Raw genomic sequence first — 18,610 nt, 5'->3', positions numbered from 1 at the left:
GCGATTCTCTTGCCTCAGCCTCCCAAGCAGCTGGGACTACAGGCGCCCGCCACAATGCCCGGCTATTTTTTGGTTGCAGTTTGGCCGGGGCTGGGTTTGAACCCGCCACCCTCGGCATATGGGGCCGGCGCCCTACTCACTGAGCCACAGGCGCCGCCCAGCACTATACTTTTCAAATGATTTGAAAGTCACTTTGATTTGCCTCTTTTTTTTTTTTTTTTAAGAGACAGAGTCTCATTTTATCCCCCTCAGTAAAGTATTGTGGCATCACAGCTCACAGCAACCTCCAGCTCTCAGGCTTAGGGGACTCTCTTGCCTCAGCCTCCTGAGTAGCTGGGACTACAGACGCCCGCCACAACCCCCGGCTATTTTTTGTTGCAGTTTGGCCGGGGCCACATTCAAACCTGCTACCCTCGGTATATGGGGTCGGTGCCCTACTCACTGAGCCACAGGCGCCGCCAGATTTGCCTCTTTATTTTGATGATGGTTTTTCTTTTTTTTAAGTAAAATCAGTAAACTTGTGCAATGGTAGAATGGAAATTATCTGAGGTGTCTTGTATGATTGTACTTTAGCCAGGGCAGATATAAATTATAAAAACTAAAGATGAAAATTCTAGGAAATGTAAGTCCATGATGCCTACTTCTAAGAGAACTTTTGTTTTTCATAACTAGGTAACATTACGATGCTTCATAAGGGGTTTACATTTTAAAACAGAATTATTAGTGTTCATTTTCATCTAAGATCTTTATTCTCTAACATTCTTTGTCCTACTGGAACATTTCAGTATAAAAAGATACCAGAATTTTATTATGCAAGAGAAACACCGTTATCATGAATGCTGGTCATGATGATCAGTGTGGTACAATTTTTTTAAATAGGCTCAGTGCCTGCAGATTAGTAGTTAGGGCACCAGCCACATACACCATGGCTGGCGGGTTCAAACCCAGCCCTAGCCTGCTAAACAACGACAACCGCAACAAAAAAATAGCCAAGAATTGTGTCAGATGCCTACAGTCCCAGCTACTTGGGAGGCTGAGGCAAGAGAACTGCTTAAGCCCGAGGGTTTGAGGTTGCTATGAGCTGTGACACCATGGCACTGTACCGAGTGCAGCAAAGTTGAGACTCTGTCTCAAAAAAAAAATTAAATAAACTATCATGCCCTTGATGCCAAAAAAAAAAAAAAAAAAAAAGAAGAAGAAGAACATTTAAGGTATGAAACAATAAAAATCCTCGAAGAAAGTGTGGGGAAAACACTTTAAGATATCGGCCTGGGGGAAAGATTTTTATGAAGAAGACTTCTGTAGCAATTGAAACAACAAAAAGAAACAAAGGGGACTTAATTAAACTGACTACCTTCTGTACAGCTAAAAAGACAACAATCAAACCAAACAGACAACCTTCAGAATAGGAAAAGATATTTCTATATTATGAATTGGACAAGAGATAAGAATAGAACCCTCTCTAAAGAAGACAGACGAATGGCTAACAAACATATGAAAAATGCTCAACATCCCTAATCATCAGAGAAATGCAAATCAAAACTACCCTGAGATAATCACCTAACCCCAGTGAGAATGGCCCACATTACAAAGTCTCAAAGCTGTAGATGCTGGCGTGGACATGGAGAGAAGGGAACACTTTTACACTGCTGGTGGGACTGCAAACTAATACAACCTTTTTGGAAGGAAGTATGGAGAATCCTCATAGAAATCAAATTAGACCTCCCATTTGATCCTGCAATCTCATTACTAGGCATCTACCCAGAAGAAACAAAATTCTGTTATCCTAAGGACATTTGCACTAGACTGTTTATCACAGCTCAATTTATAATCACCAAAATGTGGCAACAACCTAAATGCCCACCAACCCAGGGATGGATTATACATATACCAAGCTGTGGTATATGTACACCATGGAATACTATTCAGCCATTAAAAGAGATGGTGACTTTACATCCTTTGTATTAACTTGGAGGAAGGTGGAACGCACTCTTCTTAGTAAAGAACCACAAGAAAGGAGAAGCAAGAATCCAATGTTCTCAATTCTAATATGAAGGCAGTAGATGAGCTAATACAAGGGGTGAGGGTTGGGAAATGAGCAAGTCGGGAGAGAGGAGGAAGATGGGGGATGGGGGTCACGGTGTATGGCATGCCTCTTAGGGGCAGGACACAATTATAAGAGGGACTTTACCTAACAAATGCAATCAGTATAACCTAATTCTTTGACTCTCAATGAATCTCAAACGAAACTAAAATAAAGGGCAGTGCCTGTGGCTCAAAGGAGTAGGGCGCTGGCCCCATATGCCAGAGGTGGTGGGTTCAAACCCAGCCCTGGCCAGAAACTGCAAAAAAAAAAAAAAAAAAAAAGAAACTAAAATAAAATAAATGCTTTTTTTAAATAAAGCAAAACATTTCAGAAAAAAAAGAATCAATTTACCATATATTTGTGGGTTTGCTTCTAGACCAGATTTGGGGAACCTACAGCCTTAAGGTCACCATGTGGCCTTTAAGTTCTTTTAACTGAATCCAAATTTTACAGAAAAAAATCCTTTTGTTCTTATTAATACATTTTTGCTTGTTTTTTATATTTTTATTTTATTTTTAAAATGAATGTGGTTAAAATAGTAAAGAATAAAATAAGTTTCAACAAAATAATCTTCCCAGATTGGCCGGCAACATTAGAACATGAGTAAACTGTCAGGGCTAAATTGACGGCTGCCATACTCATGATTTACTTCTAATTTCCCATGCTGGATTGGCACCATTACTGCAGGAGGCTAGCTGGTGAGAGTTTGTGGGTGTCGAGGATGCCAGTGCATTATCAGCTTTTGATAATGGTACACTGTGTTTCTGTTTGAAGTGGAATTTGTAAATAGTTGAACAGCTTGACAGCAGTTTTTAATTGTCTGTTTAACAACCCCTCAGTCAAAGAAGACCAAGAGAACACTTAAGAAAAAAAACAGGTTTTTAAATGAGGATTATGAATTACAATATTATTTTGTTTCTGCTAAATATTATTGTTTCTGCTAAAGATAAAATGATTTGCTTGCTTTGGGTTACTGCAATAGCAACATTAAAGAAATTCAATGCTCATCAGCATTATAACACTCATAAGAACCCCCAATATTTCAAATTAGAGGGGGAGGTACAGAAGGTTGTTATTACAAAAATTTAAAGATGAAAAGCAAAAGCAAAGACCTTCAAGCAATAAGACCTGGAAATAACGTCACTAAAACAACTTATAAAGTAGCTTAAGTACTCAGGAAAAAAGGGAAGCCGTTCAATGATGTAGAAACTGTGAAAGAATGCATAGTCAAAGCTGTAGGATGCTCAGACCCCGATAACATTTCACAGAACAACTGCCTGTCAAGGAGAACCAGAACTGATGGGCAGCTTGAATTAGCTTTCCACTTAACTTCAGGCAATACTTCAAAAGGAAAATGTGTATTATTCAATCTTTTTGGATAAATCAACTGATACTACTGACTTGACACAAGTTTTATACTTCTTTCGGGTTAAAATAGATTTTGTTTTTCTTTTTTTCTAAGCAGAAGATTTTCTTTGCTATGAAGAGTTACTCACTTTGGGCACTCTTGCAAACAGAACATGGGGAACAGACATACTCAACAACTTTCAAGATAAATGTCATGAAGTTGGACTGAATTTGGTAAATTCAGTGAGTATATGTACAGAGGGTGCACCTTGTATGACAGGAAAACATGAAGGGTTTATTGCACAGACATAAAAAGTATTAATAGATCCAGATGCTCTCAGTTCTTTTCACTGTATCTTGCATCAGCAAAATCTCTGTGCTAACCTATTATTTTAAGTGACAGTTTGCAAGAAGTTGTAAGTATTCCCCACCATATTCATGAAGACACAATGGCAGCAATGTGGCATCATGGGTTTCTTTTTTTTTATTAAGTCATATATATGATAGTGTATAAGTATAAATGCACAGTGGATCATTATACATTTATGCATATGTGGTTTCTTCAACCACTGAAGTGTACTGGCTATTGCAGAGACAGGTGCTAGCCATAATTTTATCTCTGCAAGAACAGATGTCAAATTTTATGAAGAACAGAATAAGCAATGTGAATTATTGGAAGATTTCTACAGGAATGCAGCATTTGATATCGTGTCAAATCAAAGCTACTTAAATATTTCTTTTGAAGGTAAAACTATGATTTGTGACCCCAAATCCAAGCATTTTGAAAAAAGCTATTGTTTTTCAAAACATTTCTTCTTCAAAAGGAAATTTCAAACGAACATTTTCGGGCGGCGCCTGTGGCTCAGTGAGTAGGGCGCCAGCCCCATATGCCGAGGGTGGCGGGTTCAAACCCAGCCCCGGCCAAACTGCAACCAAAAAATAGCCGGGCGTTGTGGCGGGCGCCTGTAGTCCCAGCTGCTCGGGAGGCTGAGGCAAGAGAATCGCGTAAGCCCAAGAGTTAAGAGGTTGCTGTGAGCTGTGTGACGCCACGGCACTCTACCCGAGGGCGGTACAGTGAGACTCTGTCTCTACAAAAAAAAAAAAAAAAGAAGTAAACGAACATTTTCCTCAGTTAGCAAAGGTCACTGATGAGCAGGATGTTATGTGAGAAATCATTTAAAGAATATGTAACTGTTAAGGCCCTATTAATTGGAGAATACAAAAGGTTCTTTGACATTGAGAATCATGACATCACACTCAAATCAGCATTTCAGCCTCACCTAGTTGATACCACGAAGGCACCTCAGGAATTACAGATGGAATTGATTGAGCTATCAGCAAACAACCTTTTAAAGTCATTAATGCTAAGAAAGATCTGGTTGAAATACGAAAAAATGTAGTAGAATACTCACACCTTTGGCAATATGCCTGAAAAATGCTTTCTTGTTTTTCAACCACTTATTGCTGTGAATCTACAATCTCCTACCCTAACACAAATCAAGATGCCCTTAAGGTCACAAACAACCGATACTAGTCTAGAAAATCAACTGAAATTGTAGACCTCCATGTTGCAACCTAATATTTAGATGCTTTCCAACAAAAAGCAGACCATAACAAAGTCATTAAAAGCTAACTTTAAAATTAAATAGTTTTCATTTTTGAAATTATTAAGTACACAGTAGTTAGATCTTTACAAAATAATATACATTTTTAAGTGTATCTAATTGAAATTTCTTGAATGTGTTATTTGATTATAGCTAAATTAATGTGACCTTCCAACATGAAAAAAATTCCCTACCCCTGTTCTAGATGTTTCCAGGGATCTACACTCCCATTTCTTAAACTAATACCATACTCTCTGGATCACTGAGCTTCATAGTATGTCTTGAAACCAGGCAGTGTAAACCCTGCAACTTTGTTCCTTTTCTTCAAAAATTGTTTTTGGCTACCTACTATATAATATGTCCTAGAGATTTATTCGTGTCAGTACATAAAGCTCTGTATCATGGGTTTTTTTAAAAAATAGTAAATATATATAACATACAACTTACCATCTTAACCATTTTTAAGTATACAGTTAAGTAATGTTATGTACATCCACACTGTTGTACAACTAAACTCCAGAACTCTTGACAATCTATACTCATTAAATAATGGCCAGTCCTCCCTTTCCACAGCCCCTGGCAATCACCATTCTCCTTTCTGTCTGTACGAATAGGACTACTCTAGGTATCTCACACAAATGAAATCATATAGTAATTAACTGCCTTTCTGTGACTAGCTTATTTTCCTTAGCATTATGTACTCAAGAGTCACACTTCAGGTTGAACCTTATTTAACTTGGTACATGTAGTATGTGTCATAATTTCCTTCCTTCCTTTTTAAAGCAGAATAAGAATTCACTGAATGTATAAGCCACATTCCATTTTTCAATTCCTGTTTATGGATACTTAGGTCGTTTCTACCTTTTGAACTAGTGAGCAATACTTCTATGAACACGTGTACAAATACCTGTTTGAGTCCCTGCTTTCACTTCTTTCAGTTTTATACCCCAAGTGAAATTGCTGGATTATACGGTAATTTTATTTTCAATTATTTTGAAAAATCTCCATGCAGTTTTACATACCAGGTGCACCACTTTACATCCTCACCAACAGAGCACAGGGATTCCAATTTCTCCGTATCTTTGTAGACACTTGTTATTTTTCGTTTGTGTTTTTTGATAGTAGCAATACTACCGGGTGTGAGGCAGTATCTTATTGTAGTTCTGATCTACATTTCCCTAAAGACTGGTTTGCATCTTTTCATGCGCTTCTTAGCCATTTGTATATCTTCTTCTATCTCATACTTCGTAACAGTTTTATTATGTTGCAATGAATGGCTGTGGTACCACTAATTCAACCAGTCTGCTACTAATGGTCATTCAGGTAGTTTCCAATCTTCTTCACACATACATATGCACGTATGAGGTTATTCAATCATGCATATGTGTAAGTAACCACACAAATCAGCTTGTTCAAGATAGTCCCAGTTCATGCACTTTTTATTCATTCTCTTGCACTCTCAAAAGCAATCTGATTTGAATAACATAGTTACCCTTGTTTCAGATTAAGTATAGGACAAATTGCTAGAAGTGAAACTAGGGAAGAATTACCTTTGATTTAACCCTCCAGACTGTTACTAGAACTCACCCGCATTAGAAACCTAGTATTAGAAAAAGATACCAAAATAGGGATTAGCTCTGCCTGAGACATGTGGAAATACAGTTAGGTTACAGAAATTGCAGAAAAGGACAACCATGGGTGTAACGAAAATTCAAGTACAAAAGACTAGCAGAATAGTTATACTACCACTTTCCAAAGGAAAAAAAGAACACCAAGAAAACTGAATCTTACATGTAAACAATGGAAGATGAGAAGAACCTGGGGCTAAAATAAAGAAAACACGTAATGAAGACTGGGTTGAGTTTTCTCTAACCCCAAAATGTGTGTTTTTTCCAACAATAACCAATTCTTTGACACTAACTGAGGTGTCCAACAATTCAATTAAATTCTGACATTAACTTCCCAGAGTTAACATGGACCCCACAGACCAAGGGCCTGTTCCCACTTCAAATGCCAGCCCCAGATGGGGTAGCCTCATTCCTGCCCCGCTGAGGACAAATTTGAGGATTACCATGACCCTCCTCAGGTCTGATGATTTGCTGGAAAGACTCACAGAACATGGGAAAATATTTACGTATATTTGCTGGTTTATTATAAAGCATACAGCTAAGGAAAAACCAAATGGAAGAGATACACAGGGCAAGGTATGGCTGGGCTGGAGGTGGTACAGAGCCCCCATGCCCTTTCCCAGGCCCACCACCTTCCCTGGACATTAATGTGCTGATCAACCCAGAAGCTCTCTGAACCCTAGTGGCTAGGGGTTAAATCTTTGGCCATTGCTGACTGAATTCAATCTCCAGTCTCGCTTTCTTCCCCAGTGGGAATGAAAGTTCCAACCCTCTAAATGCATGGTTGCTTCTTAGGGTGATCCACCCCCATCCAGAAGCCATTTAGGGCCCTTTAATACACTGGCCATCTCATTAGCAAATTCCAAAGGTTTTAGGATCTCTGTGACAGGAACTAGGGACAAAGACCATTTATTTTTTACAATACCACAAAGACTAAGTTAGTGATATCAAAAAATAAAGTGGTCGAGGAAAATTAAGATAAGGAAAAGAGCTATTGATTCAGCCACAACAGTAGGGCAGAGGAAAGCATTTGTTCACTAAATGTTTCCTTCTCCTAAGCACACACCTAGGCTGTATTTGCCCAATTCCCATTATAGCTAACTGCCTTGGGAGTGACTTCCTTTTAATAGAATAGGGTGGAAGTGATACATATTGCCTTCACTTTTATTATCCTCTATGCTGTCTCTTACTATTCTGCCAAATGAATGTGATGCCCAAGACAACCCCAAGGACATTTTGAAAATGGCAAAGCCCACTGCCATCACCCCACTGCTGCATACTAAGTACTGAAAAAAGGGTTTTTAAAGTTATGTTTGAGCTCCTACCTTTGTTACCAACTCCCAGACTACAGTCTGTTTGAACTAATAAAACCACTGCAGTGAATATGGAGAAGTGTGGGGGCGGCGCCTGTGGCTCAAAGGGGTAGGGCGCCAGCCCCATATACCAGAGGTGGCAGGTTCAAACCCAGCCCTGGCCAAAAAAAAAGTATGGAGAAGTGTGAGATGTGCAACAGCAAGACTGACTGCTCTCTCCCTCAAAGACGTTGAGAGAAACTACTATCTCAAATGCATCCTCTGTAGACTTCAGGTTCCTTGCCATGTGGTTTTATTCCTTCAAAGAGATTATGGTCAGGGAGTGGATAACAAAAACAAGAGCTCGGTTGGCGCCTGTGGCTCAAGGAGTAAGGCGCCGGCCCTATATACCAGAGGTGGTGGGGTCAAACCCGGCCCTGGCCAAAGACTGAAAAACAAAAACAAACAACAACAACAACAACAACAAAAAAAAAAAAAAAAAAAAAACAAGAACTCAAACCACGCCTTTACAGCTTAACCCCCATTTATATCCACTTATTTTACTAAGAACATAACTTCAAAAATTCTTTTTTTTCAATATTAAGTATGTTTTAAAAGTCATGTCTTCATATTTTAGCTTCAACTCTGTGCAAAACTAAGTCCTTCTACACATCCTTTATACCAAGCTATGGACCATCTTTAAACTGAATTTATCACCTAGCACGCTATCTCAACACCTAGGTTTCAGATGCTACCTGCATTAGCTATGATAGGCATCCTTTATAATTTTTAATAGCTGTCTTTTATATTTCTCATATCTCTCTAGCTGGCATATATTATCTGCCTATCTTTAGTCTAAATAATTATTTATACACCTGGTTTTTTATACCTATGTGCAGAAACTTAAATTTTTACCTACTACATTTCATTTTCTTAAAGAGTTCATAAACCCTGCCTTTAAAAATCTTAGTGAACCCTGGTTCTGTCAACTAACGTGATCTTTACTTTTCTCTTTCTCCTTTCAAGCACAATCTTCCACAAAGAGGGGGGAAATTCCATCCTTTCTACACTTGTTTCCCTAAGTAAACAGTATTGACCTAGAGTTCAGATGCATGGTTGCTATCCCATACGTTGTGTTCATCCGTATTCTGAACAGTTAAAAATACAGCCTGGCATGGTGGCATGCACCAGTAGTTCCAGCTTCTTGAGAGGCAGGAGTTTGAGGTTTGAGTGAGCTATCATGATGTCACTGCACTCTAGCCTGGATGACAGAGTGAGACCCTGTCTCAAAAAATAAATTAATTAAGAAGTAAAGCATTGGCCAGACACAGTGGTTCATGCCTATAATCCTAACACTCTGGGAGGCCAAAGTGGGTGGATTGCTTGAGCTCAGGAGTTTGAGACCAGCCTGAGCGAGAGGGGGACCTCATCTCTACTAAAAATGAAAAACTGAGGCAAGAGAATCACTTGAGCCCAAGAGTTTGAGGTTGCTGTGACCTACAATGCCATGTCACTCCACTGATGGGCAAAAAAGGGAGACTCTGTCCCCCCACCCAAAAAAGGAAGTAAAGCATCACGTTACTTACGCTTACTTCCCTATTTTCTAATAACACCCCATACTAAAGCTACTTTTCCGATGTTATATCTGAAGAATGTTGAATACAAGCTTTTTTCCCCTCTTCTCTCGAATCTAACAAAAGACTGCATTTATATGGCAAGTAGTTGAATTACTAATACATAATTTAGATAAATAATTTCTTAAGAACCTTACATTTTGAAATTAGAATGTAGCTTTTTCAAGCCACAAAATGTATTTATCACAGTACTTTAGTCTTCTAAGAAAAGTAGATAGCTCTATAAATGCCATAGTGCAGGTAGGCCCAGTGAAGATTGTGGCATATTTTCTGAATTGTGATATAAAAAGATGTACTGCTGAGACAGAGCATCTTAAAAAGAAGCCAGGGTCAAAACAATACAATTTTGCTGATGTCCATAACCCAGCCAATAAAAACATTTGTTCCCATAATCAGAAATAGATTGTTAACCATAGAATGCCTCTGAAAAACAATTTGATTTTCTTTGAAATACTGTCTCTAAAATTAACTGCAACTTTATTTATATGACTGTCTGTGGTTTTCATGTATGCTCAAAAAGCACAAAAAAAGATAAAAATATCCCAGAATTGGAAACATAGTTATTATGTTGGGTTTAGCTTACTTTCATATTTTTATTTTTAAAATTCATCTAAATTAAAGTTCACCATTTTGCAAAAGAAGAAGTAGTTGATTTATGTAAAAGTGGAAGGAATAAATTCAGCAACCTCTAAATTAAATTTGGAATTTATTAGTGAATGAATACCTAAAATCCTTTTCTACACATTATAAGAATGAATACATGTATCACTCATTTAGAATTTAAATGCATCTAAATTCTAGATGCATTTGCCTGGGAAGGAGAAGTGGCAATAGAAAATAATTTCAATTTAATATGCTTTGAACCCATGTATGTCATCAGACAAAATAAATAAGTTGATCTCTATTCAATAATACAGCATTCTCTTAACATTTCTCAATCTTACTACAAATTAAAGAAATCTGTTTTCAGATCCTGCATTTACACTAAAATGCTAACCACAGTTTAAAGCACCATGCCAGGATGCTATCGTATTTTGGCTGAATCTAAGAGTCAAAAGGCCTGAGTTTGAAACCTACCTCTGCTACATACTAGGTGTTAGACCTCAGTGAAATTATTTAAATTTCCTAAGCCTCTGTTTACTTATTTGTAAATTAATACACTACCAGCAGTCATCTAATAGATATGATTTCATCACAGTCTATCAGTCCTATGCAACTGTTAAATACTGACATTAATGTTATACGCTAAAAGTCGTTCCCCCACCTTGGAGGGGATAAGAATATTTTATGATGAATCATCAGAAAAGAGTTACTACCACCTTGGAATTATGAAACTACTTAGGGGTGAGCCAGATCACCTTCAATAAGACTAAAATTTTATTGTATCTATTTTTGATCTTAAAGCCACAGGAATTACTCAAGATCACACAATATACCACAATTAGTCAAGTTATTACTGTTTATATACAGAATATTTGTATGTCTCTAATACATGAAAAAATAGCACAAGGCACTAAATAATAAAAAGACTATAAAAATTAACAGTAACCTATCAGGGTGGAGAACTTACTATCTTGGGGCCACGTGTGGTCTATTATACCCTTGAGTTCAGCCTTTTGACTGAATCCAGATTTTACTAAGCAAATCCTTTTAATAAAAGGATAACTTCTGTGAAGTTTGGATTTGGTCAAGGGGCTTCCTTGGGAATGTAAAGGGCCACATGTCATCCAGGAAAACCTTAGAGAGGAAAAGTTCTATCTACCTCTCAGCATTTCCATTTCACTAATCCACCAGAACATGACTCCACTTGTTCTTAAAGAGACATTAACAGCAATTGAACATAACCGTGTTTGTCATATAAAGAAAACAAATATCCATTTACTAACTAGTAAAATCAATGTGACTGTCCCTCACTACTGGAGAAACAAGAGATGTACCATAGTATTTACTTTCTTGGCTTTCAAAACAGAAAAATTATCCTTCTGAGTCCTAATAGCTATGCCAATTCATGATCTCTCTCCCCCCCACTGTCTCCCCCTGTTCACATTATCAAATTTCTGCAGTTTATATCCCTCTACACTTCAATATGAAGGGAGGTAGGAACCCACAATAAGTTCTACGGGTCCTCAGCTCCAAAACATTCCCCTCTCTGTCATCACTAAAAGGATTTGAAACAGGGTTTATAAGCTTTTATGGTACGAATGGCTGGTTATTAACACTGTAACCCCATTATACTTGCAGGCATGTGGAGAAAAAGAGAAAAGAATACAAGGGGCTCTCCACAAGTCCACTTTCCTTGGATCTTCACATTCCTTCCCCATTTTTAATGCCAAAATTCAAGATATACCTCTCTGTGAGCCTATGAAGCGCGCAGCTTTCTTTACATGGCTGAGTTATAACAATCAAAACGAAACACTCGGCAATGTATCTTTTATCTTCAGTGAAACACAACTGGGCAGTCATTAGCAAGGACGAGAAAATTTAAAATTTTCAAAGTCAGCTTTATTCCTAATAGATATTTCTGATCCATGCTAACAAGAGAATTAATGTTTCTATGGAGGAGGGGGTGTTGAGATACATCAGATAAACAGCAACAACAATACAACCAGCTACCTCATTTACAGAAAACATTATTCTAAGCATTTGATGTATGTTTTTTCCATTTTATCTCACAACTCTGTAAGATTAGCATCAGCATCATCTTCATTTTATAGATAAGGACTCTGCTGCTCAAAGAAAATGAGTAAGTTGTCAAAAGTCATACCATGCAACTGGGATTTCAGCTCAAGCGTTTTGCTCCAAAATCTGTAATCTCAACTATCATATTATAGTTGATAGTTCTGAAGAACACTGCTTGTACGTGTCTGTGTGTGTGCATACACAGATACATGGTAAAAATGCACACTCACACACCAGTATATTTAGAGAACCAAACTTTACAGTTACACTACAAAATACGTCAGTGATCATCTTTCCAGTCCCTCGTTTTATCACCATGGATCTGCCAACAGGTAGACTATCGTGGAGCATAAATTATGTTCAACCATAAAATTCCTTCAAGATGCCTGACAAAAAGAGAGCAGTTGAATTGCACTTTTACAAGCAACCCTCAGACCTTTTAGCTAAAAAGACAAGAATTCAGATTGGTGATTTCAAGACCTAATTCAAACCATGATTGGTCTCCATTACACAAGCCTTCAGTTTTTTATCTGTGTTTGTCTTGTTTTTACTAAAACAATAACTTAGAAAATTTCATTAAAAAAAATTATGTGTATTAGTGAAATGACTAGGCTAATATTTTTGCTAAACAATCAGAGGAATTTTTCAGCTTCTAAGTATGTAAAAACCATTAATTTCATCTTTATTATCAGAGAAAAGTTTAAGTGGGGATGCAAAACCCAGCAAAATAGGCATTCCAAAATCACTATATTCAAAGATTATTGTGTTTGTGGATCTAAGAGGAAGAAAATTATTTCTAATACTATATTATCTTGCAAGTATATCACCAAATTATTTAATGGTAAATGTAACATAAATGTAAGAATAAATACAACAAAGACAAAAATATCAATACTAAAGTGTAATAATATATCAACTTACCAACTCAATTCCCTGTGGAAAAGGTGTATCATCCCAGTCCCTCTGTGGAAATCTCTGGATTATTTTCCCCATGCCTTCTCCTGACCCTGTGAATAAAAATAAATCAGTTATGAGATACTAAAAAATGCAAACACTCATTATACCATCATTTCTTTCTAAATGAATATTTCTTGGATAACTGATATATTGATTAAATATTTTCAAGGTTTTTTGCCTTTTTTTTTTTTAAGAAACAAGGCCTTACTCTATTGCCCAGGCTGGATTTCAGTTGTGGGGTCATAGCTCACTGTAACCTTGAACTGCTGGATACAAGTGATCCTCTCACCTCAGCCTCCCAAATAGCTGGGACTATAGGTGTATGACAACCACCACAACTGGCTAATTATTTTATTTTTTGTAGAGACAAGATCTTGCTATCTTGCTATCTCGCCCAGGCTGTTCTCGAACTTTTGGCCTCAAGCAACCTTCAGCCTCCCAAACCATTAGGATTACAGGTGTGAACAACTGCGCCCAAACTAAGTTTTAAAAAATGAAAAATATTCACCATGCAAACATAATACAGTCTGTCCTCTGCATCCCTGTGTTCTGCATCTATGCATTCAACTAACCATGGATTAAAAGTATTTAGGAAAAAACAACTAACAATGACAAAAATATAAATTTTTGCAATACAGTATAACAACTATTTACATAGCATTTACATTGTATTAGGCTTTATAATTAATCAGAAGGTAATTTAAAGTATACAGGAGGATGTGCATAGGTTATATGCAAATACTATGTCAATTTATATATGAAACTTGAGCAGCCCCAGATTTTGCTATCTATGAGGGTCCAGAAAGAAGAGCTTTTCTTTCTACAGGAACAAAGTGACAAACGAAATAGCACTGTGAGCACACTAAGTTCCCTTATGGGTTATAAGTACTGTTATGGGTTAAATAAAGATTTTTTAGGCTGGTCTGGAAACTTGATCTGTTGTTTGGGAAGGGACTGTCAACATCAGCACTACTGACATTTGGAGCTGGATAACTCTTTGGGGGAAATATGAGCTGTCCTGTGCATTGTAGGGTGTTCAGCAGCATCCCTAGCCTGAATCCACTAGACGCCAGTAGTAACCCCTAGCACTCCCTTACTATCACCAAGTTATTACAACCAAAAATGCTTCCAGATGCTGCCAAATGTCCCTGGGTTGAAAACCACAGGTCTATATTAGTTTTGTTATCAACTTATCCTCTGACACCAAAAAATGGGGCAATTCATAATTGAACTCTGGAGATATAATCTGTGAGTAGATGGGGGACTGAAAATACATGTTAGATCTAAATTGCTTTTTGCTATATATTTGAAAGACCTTTGCCTGTTTGTATGTTCTACATGTTATTCCAGCTCATTTGAAATTAAGGCAGTAACATTCTGACTATTTGTATTATACATCTAATGTATGGAAGTCTTAACAACTGATTCAATTTGCTAATATACGTCTTTTTAAAAAAATCATCTACTATGATCTCTCAACCTCACACCTATGAAGGTTGAATTCAACTTCTTCCTTGTCCCTCACCTATAGTGTAATCATTTTATGGCCAAATTTATACATTTAAAAATGGAAATTTAATTGAGTTTAATGATAACTTAGAACTGTGTTCTAAAACTGAGGTCAGACCAAAATCCATTTGAAAAAGACAAATAAAATTGCTCAATTAAAATTAATCATTACTGCTATACAATAACTCCTTATCTACCTCTCCTGATAAGGGAATGAAGAATTTCATTAAGAGTAAAGCTTATGGGCAAAAAATGGTCTGTACATAATCTCTGCAATATCCAACACCTCAGATAAGCAAAACAGTCCTCAAATAATCCACATGTGGCTGATGGGCTGCAAGTTGGACAGCTCCGCACCTAAAAGAACTCATAATCTATTTGGGGAAACAAACAAAAACTTGATAACTAGGATCTATAGAGAACTCAAGTTAATTAACAAAAAAAAGAGCCAACAATCTCATATATCACTGGACAAGAGACAGGAATAGAACTAAAGAAGACAAATGAATGGCTAACAAACATATGAAAAAGTGCTCATTGTCGCTAATCATCAGAGAAATGCAAATCAAAACTACCCTTAGATATCACCATTCTACCCCAGGGAGAATGGCCCACATCACCAAGTCTCAAAGCTGTAGATGCTGGTGTGGATGTGGAAAGAAGGGAACACTTTTACACTGCTGGTGGGACTGCAAACTAATACAACCTTTTTGGAAGGAAGTATGGAGAATCCTCAAAGAACTCAAATTAGACCTCCCATTTGATCCCGCAATCCCTTCTAGGCATATACCTAGAAGAAAAAAAAAATTCTTTTATCCTAAGGACATTTGCACTTGACTGTTTATCACAGCTCAATTTATAATCGCCAAAATGTGGCAACAGCCTAAATGCCCACCAGCCCAGGAATGGATTAGCAAGCTGTGGTATCTGTATACCATGGAATACTATTTAACCACTACACATGGAGACTTTACATCTTTTGTATTAACTTGGATAGAGGTGGAAAGTATTCTTTTTAGTAAAGCATCATAAGAATGGAGAAGTAACAATCCAATGTACTCAATTCTAATATGAAGGCAGTAGATGATCTAATATAAGGGGGGGTAGGGAAATAAGCAAGGGGGGAGAGGGGAGGAGGGAGAGGGATGGAGGATCAGGATGTATGGCACACCTCTTGGGGGTTGGACACAATTATAAGAGGGACTTTATCTGACAAATGCAGTCAGTGAAACCTAATTCTTTGTACCCTCGATGAATTCCAAACAATAAAAAAAAAAGACCAAGACAATTGTGAATCATTGTGAGAATTTTAAATTGGACTTTTTATAGGCTGACACATTTCAAATATATTAACCAAATAATAGACTTAAATTTATTATTATTTACAGGCAAAGGTTGAAATGTTTTTAGCTATATTAATCCTGAAGGATACTAACAGAAACCTTTAAATAAGATTATACAGAATGGGGCAGTGCCTGTGGCTCAAGGAGTAGGGCACCGGTCCCATATGCCGGAGGTGGCGGGTTCAAACCCAGCCCCGGCCAAAAACCACAAAAAAAAAAAAAAAGATTATACAGAATGAAACAGTAATCTTTATCAGTGACCTTTCCTATAGTTTTATCATCTAATAAACAGATAATCTAGCATGATGATTCATCAGTTAGAATATTCTCCTATTTGGGCGGCACCTGTGGCTCAGTCGGTGGGGCGCCGGCCCCATATACCGAGGATGGTGGGTTCAAACCCGGCCCCGGCTGAACTGCAAACCAAAAAATAGCTGGGCGTTGTGGTGGGCGCCTGTAGTCCCAGCTACTCGGGAGGCTGAGGCAAGAGAATCCCTTAAGCCCAGGAGTTGGAGGCTGCTGTGAGCTGTGTGATGCCATGGCACTCTACCGAGGGCCATAAAGTGAGACTCTGTCTCTACAAAAAAAAAACGAAAAAAAAAAAAAAAAGAATATTCTCCTATTTTTACCAAAGACTTCCAAACCCTATCTGTCCCACCCCAGCCTCTTCTCTCCCAAGGAGCACAAGAACAGAATGGACACAAATCTATCCTTCTTTCTCCAAAGAAGATATATGAATTGCCAAAAAGTACATGAAAAGACACTTAACATTACTAATTATCAGAGAAATGCAAATCAAAACCAAAATGATACACCATCCCACCTGCATTAGGATGGCTACTAACAAAAGAACCCATCAAATAACAAGTATTGGTGAGGATGTGGGGAAACTGGAACACTTCTACACTGTTGGTGGCAATGTAAAATGTTACATCTACTATGGAAAATACGGAGTACAGAGGTATGGAATATGGAAGTTCCTCAAAAAATTAAAAGTAGAACTATCATTATGATCCAGCAATCCTACTCCTGGGTATATTTCCAAATGAATTAAAAGTAGAACCTCAAAGAGTTATCTGTATACCCACGTTCACTGCAACATTATTCACAACAGTCAAGATGTGGAAGCACCTACATGTCCATCAAGAGATGCATTAAAAAAATGTGGTATATACCCACCATATCTAATTCATCCATTAGAATAAGGGAAATCTTGTCATATGCTGTAACATAGATGAACCTGGTGGACATTATGCTAAGTGAAATAAGCCAGGCACAAAAAGAGAAATATGGAAGGATTTTATTTACTCAAAGCATCTACAGTAGTCAAACTCTTAGAAACACAAAGTAGAAGGGTAGTTCCCAGGGAAGAGGGAGGGAGGAGAAAATGGGGAGGCGTTCAATTTTTTTCAGAACAAAGAGTTTCAATTTTGCAAGAGGAAAATGTTTAAGGAATCTGTTGTATAACAATGTGCATACAATGAACACTATTGTACATAAAGTTAAAAATTATTAAGATGGTAATTTTATGGTATGTACTTTTTACCACAATTTTTTAAAAAAAGATAGCACAGCCAAACACTCATGGACAACATTTACAACAAAACTAGGTGGAAAAGTAACATCAAAATACTGCAACTGGAAAGAAACCACTAACATCCACAAAACATGCAAAGTATCAATATCTTTGTAAAAGTAAGAAATTAAGTTCCCCCCCTCCCACTTTTTGTGACAGTGTCACACTGTTGCCTGGGAAAGTGCCATAGTGTCATAGCTCATAGCAACCTCAAACTCTTCGGCTTAAGAGATCCTCTTGCCTCAGCCTCCTAAGTAGCTGGTACTACAGGTATGTACCCCCATGACCAGCTAGTTTTTCTATTTTTAGTAGAACCAGGGTTTCACTCTTGCTCAAGCTGCTCTGAAACTCCTGAGCTCAAGCAATCCACCCACCTCAGCCTCTCAGAGTACCAGGATTACAGGCATGAGCCACCGGCCTGCCTGATTTAATGCATTAAGCCTCGTGTTCCATTATTGGAATGGTAATGATGTGGGAGTTATTTATGTCCCACTGCTCAAGGTCATCTCTGAGGTCTGATTTTTCCAAATGTAGTCCTCTGGAGGGTATCGTGTGGTGCACAAAATTAGTTACTATTGGAGATACTGGTGTGCTGGGAGCTTGTCAAAAAATTCATGCAAAAAATTCAAAAATTTCACACTCCAGCATAAACGGATTAATGATAATGGCTTGAGGAAGGAGAAAAGAGAACCCCAAGATAGTCAACAAGTATTCATTGCACAGCTGAGTAGCCAATTTGAGAAAAGCGCTAGAACTGGAGGCAAAAGAACATTTCCAGTAAGAACTAAAATTGGTAGAGCAATCTGAGCCCCCATACTGGAGAAATTAAAATTGAGCAGGAAAGAACTTACACTATTTGACTTGAAGACTTATAATAAAGTTATGGAAATTGAGTCTTAGGATTAAAAAATCATATTAACAGCCAATAAAAGAAAAACCATATGATCGTCAGAAT

At 37.6% G+C, this 18,610-nt stretch overlaps 1 protein-coding gene across 4 annotated transcripts in view; it reads right to left on the bottom strand.

The window, feature by feature from the left end:
• SBF2 (SET binding factor 2) overlaps positions 1-18,610 on the bottom strand; it is a 471,093-nt gene that overhangs the window by 363,423 nt on the left and 89,060 nt on the right. For 3 of the 4 annotated variants that reach the window (XM_053560079.1, XM_053560081.1, XM_053560083.1), the window contains exon 2: positions 13,192-13,277. In XM_053560079.1, the coding sequence (XP_053416054.1) occupies positions 13,192-13,277 (86 nt within the window). Of the gene's footprint in view, positions 1-13,191; positions 13,278-15,442; positions 15,498-18,610 lie in introns of those variants that run through there. The other variant, XM_053560080.1, reaches the window with a different exon arrangement.

The sequence above is a fragment of the Nycticebus coucang genome, chromosome 14, assembly GCF_027406575.1.
Source record: "Nycticebus coucang isolate mNycCou1 chromosome 14, mNycCou1.pri, whole genome shotgun sequence".
In the NCBI taxonomy this organism is placed as follows: domain Eukaryota; kingdom Metazoa; phylum Chordata; class Mammalia; order Primates; family Lorisidae; genus Nycticebus; species Nycticebus coucang.
Note: the sequence above shows the minus strand (reverse complement) of the source record. Positions and strands in the feature narration are given on the sequence as shown.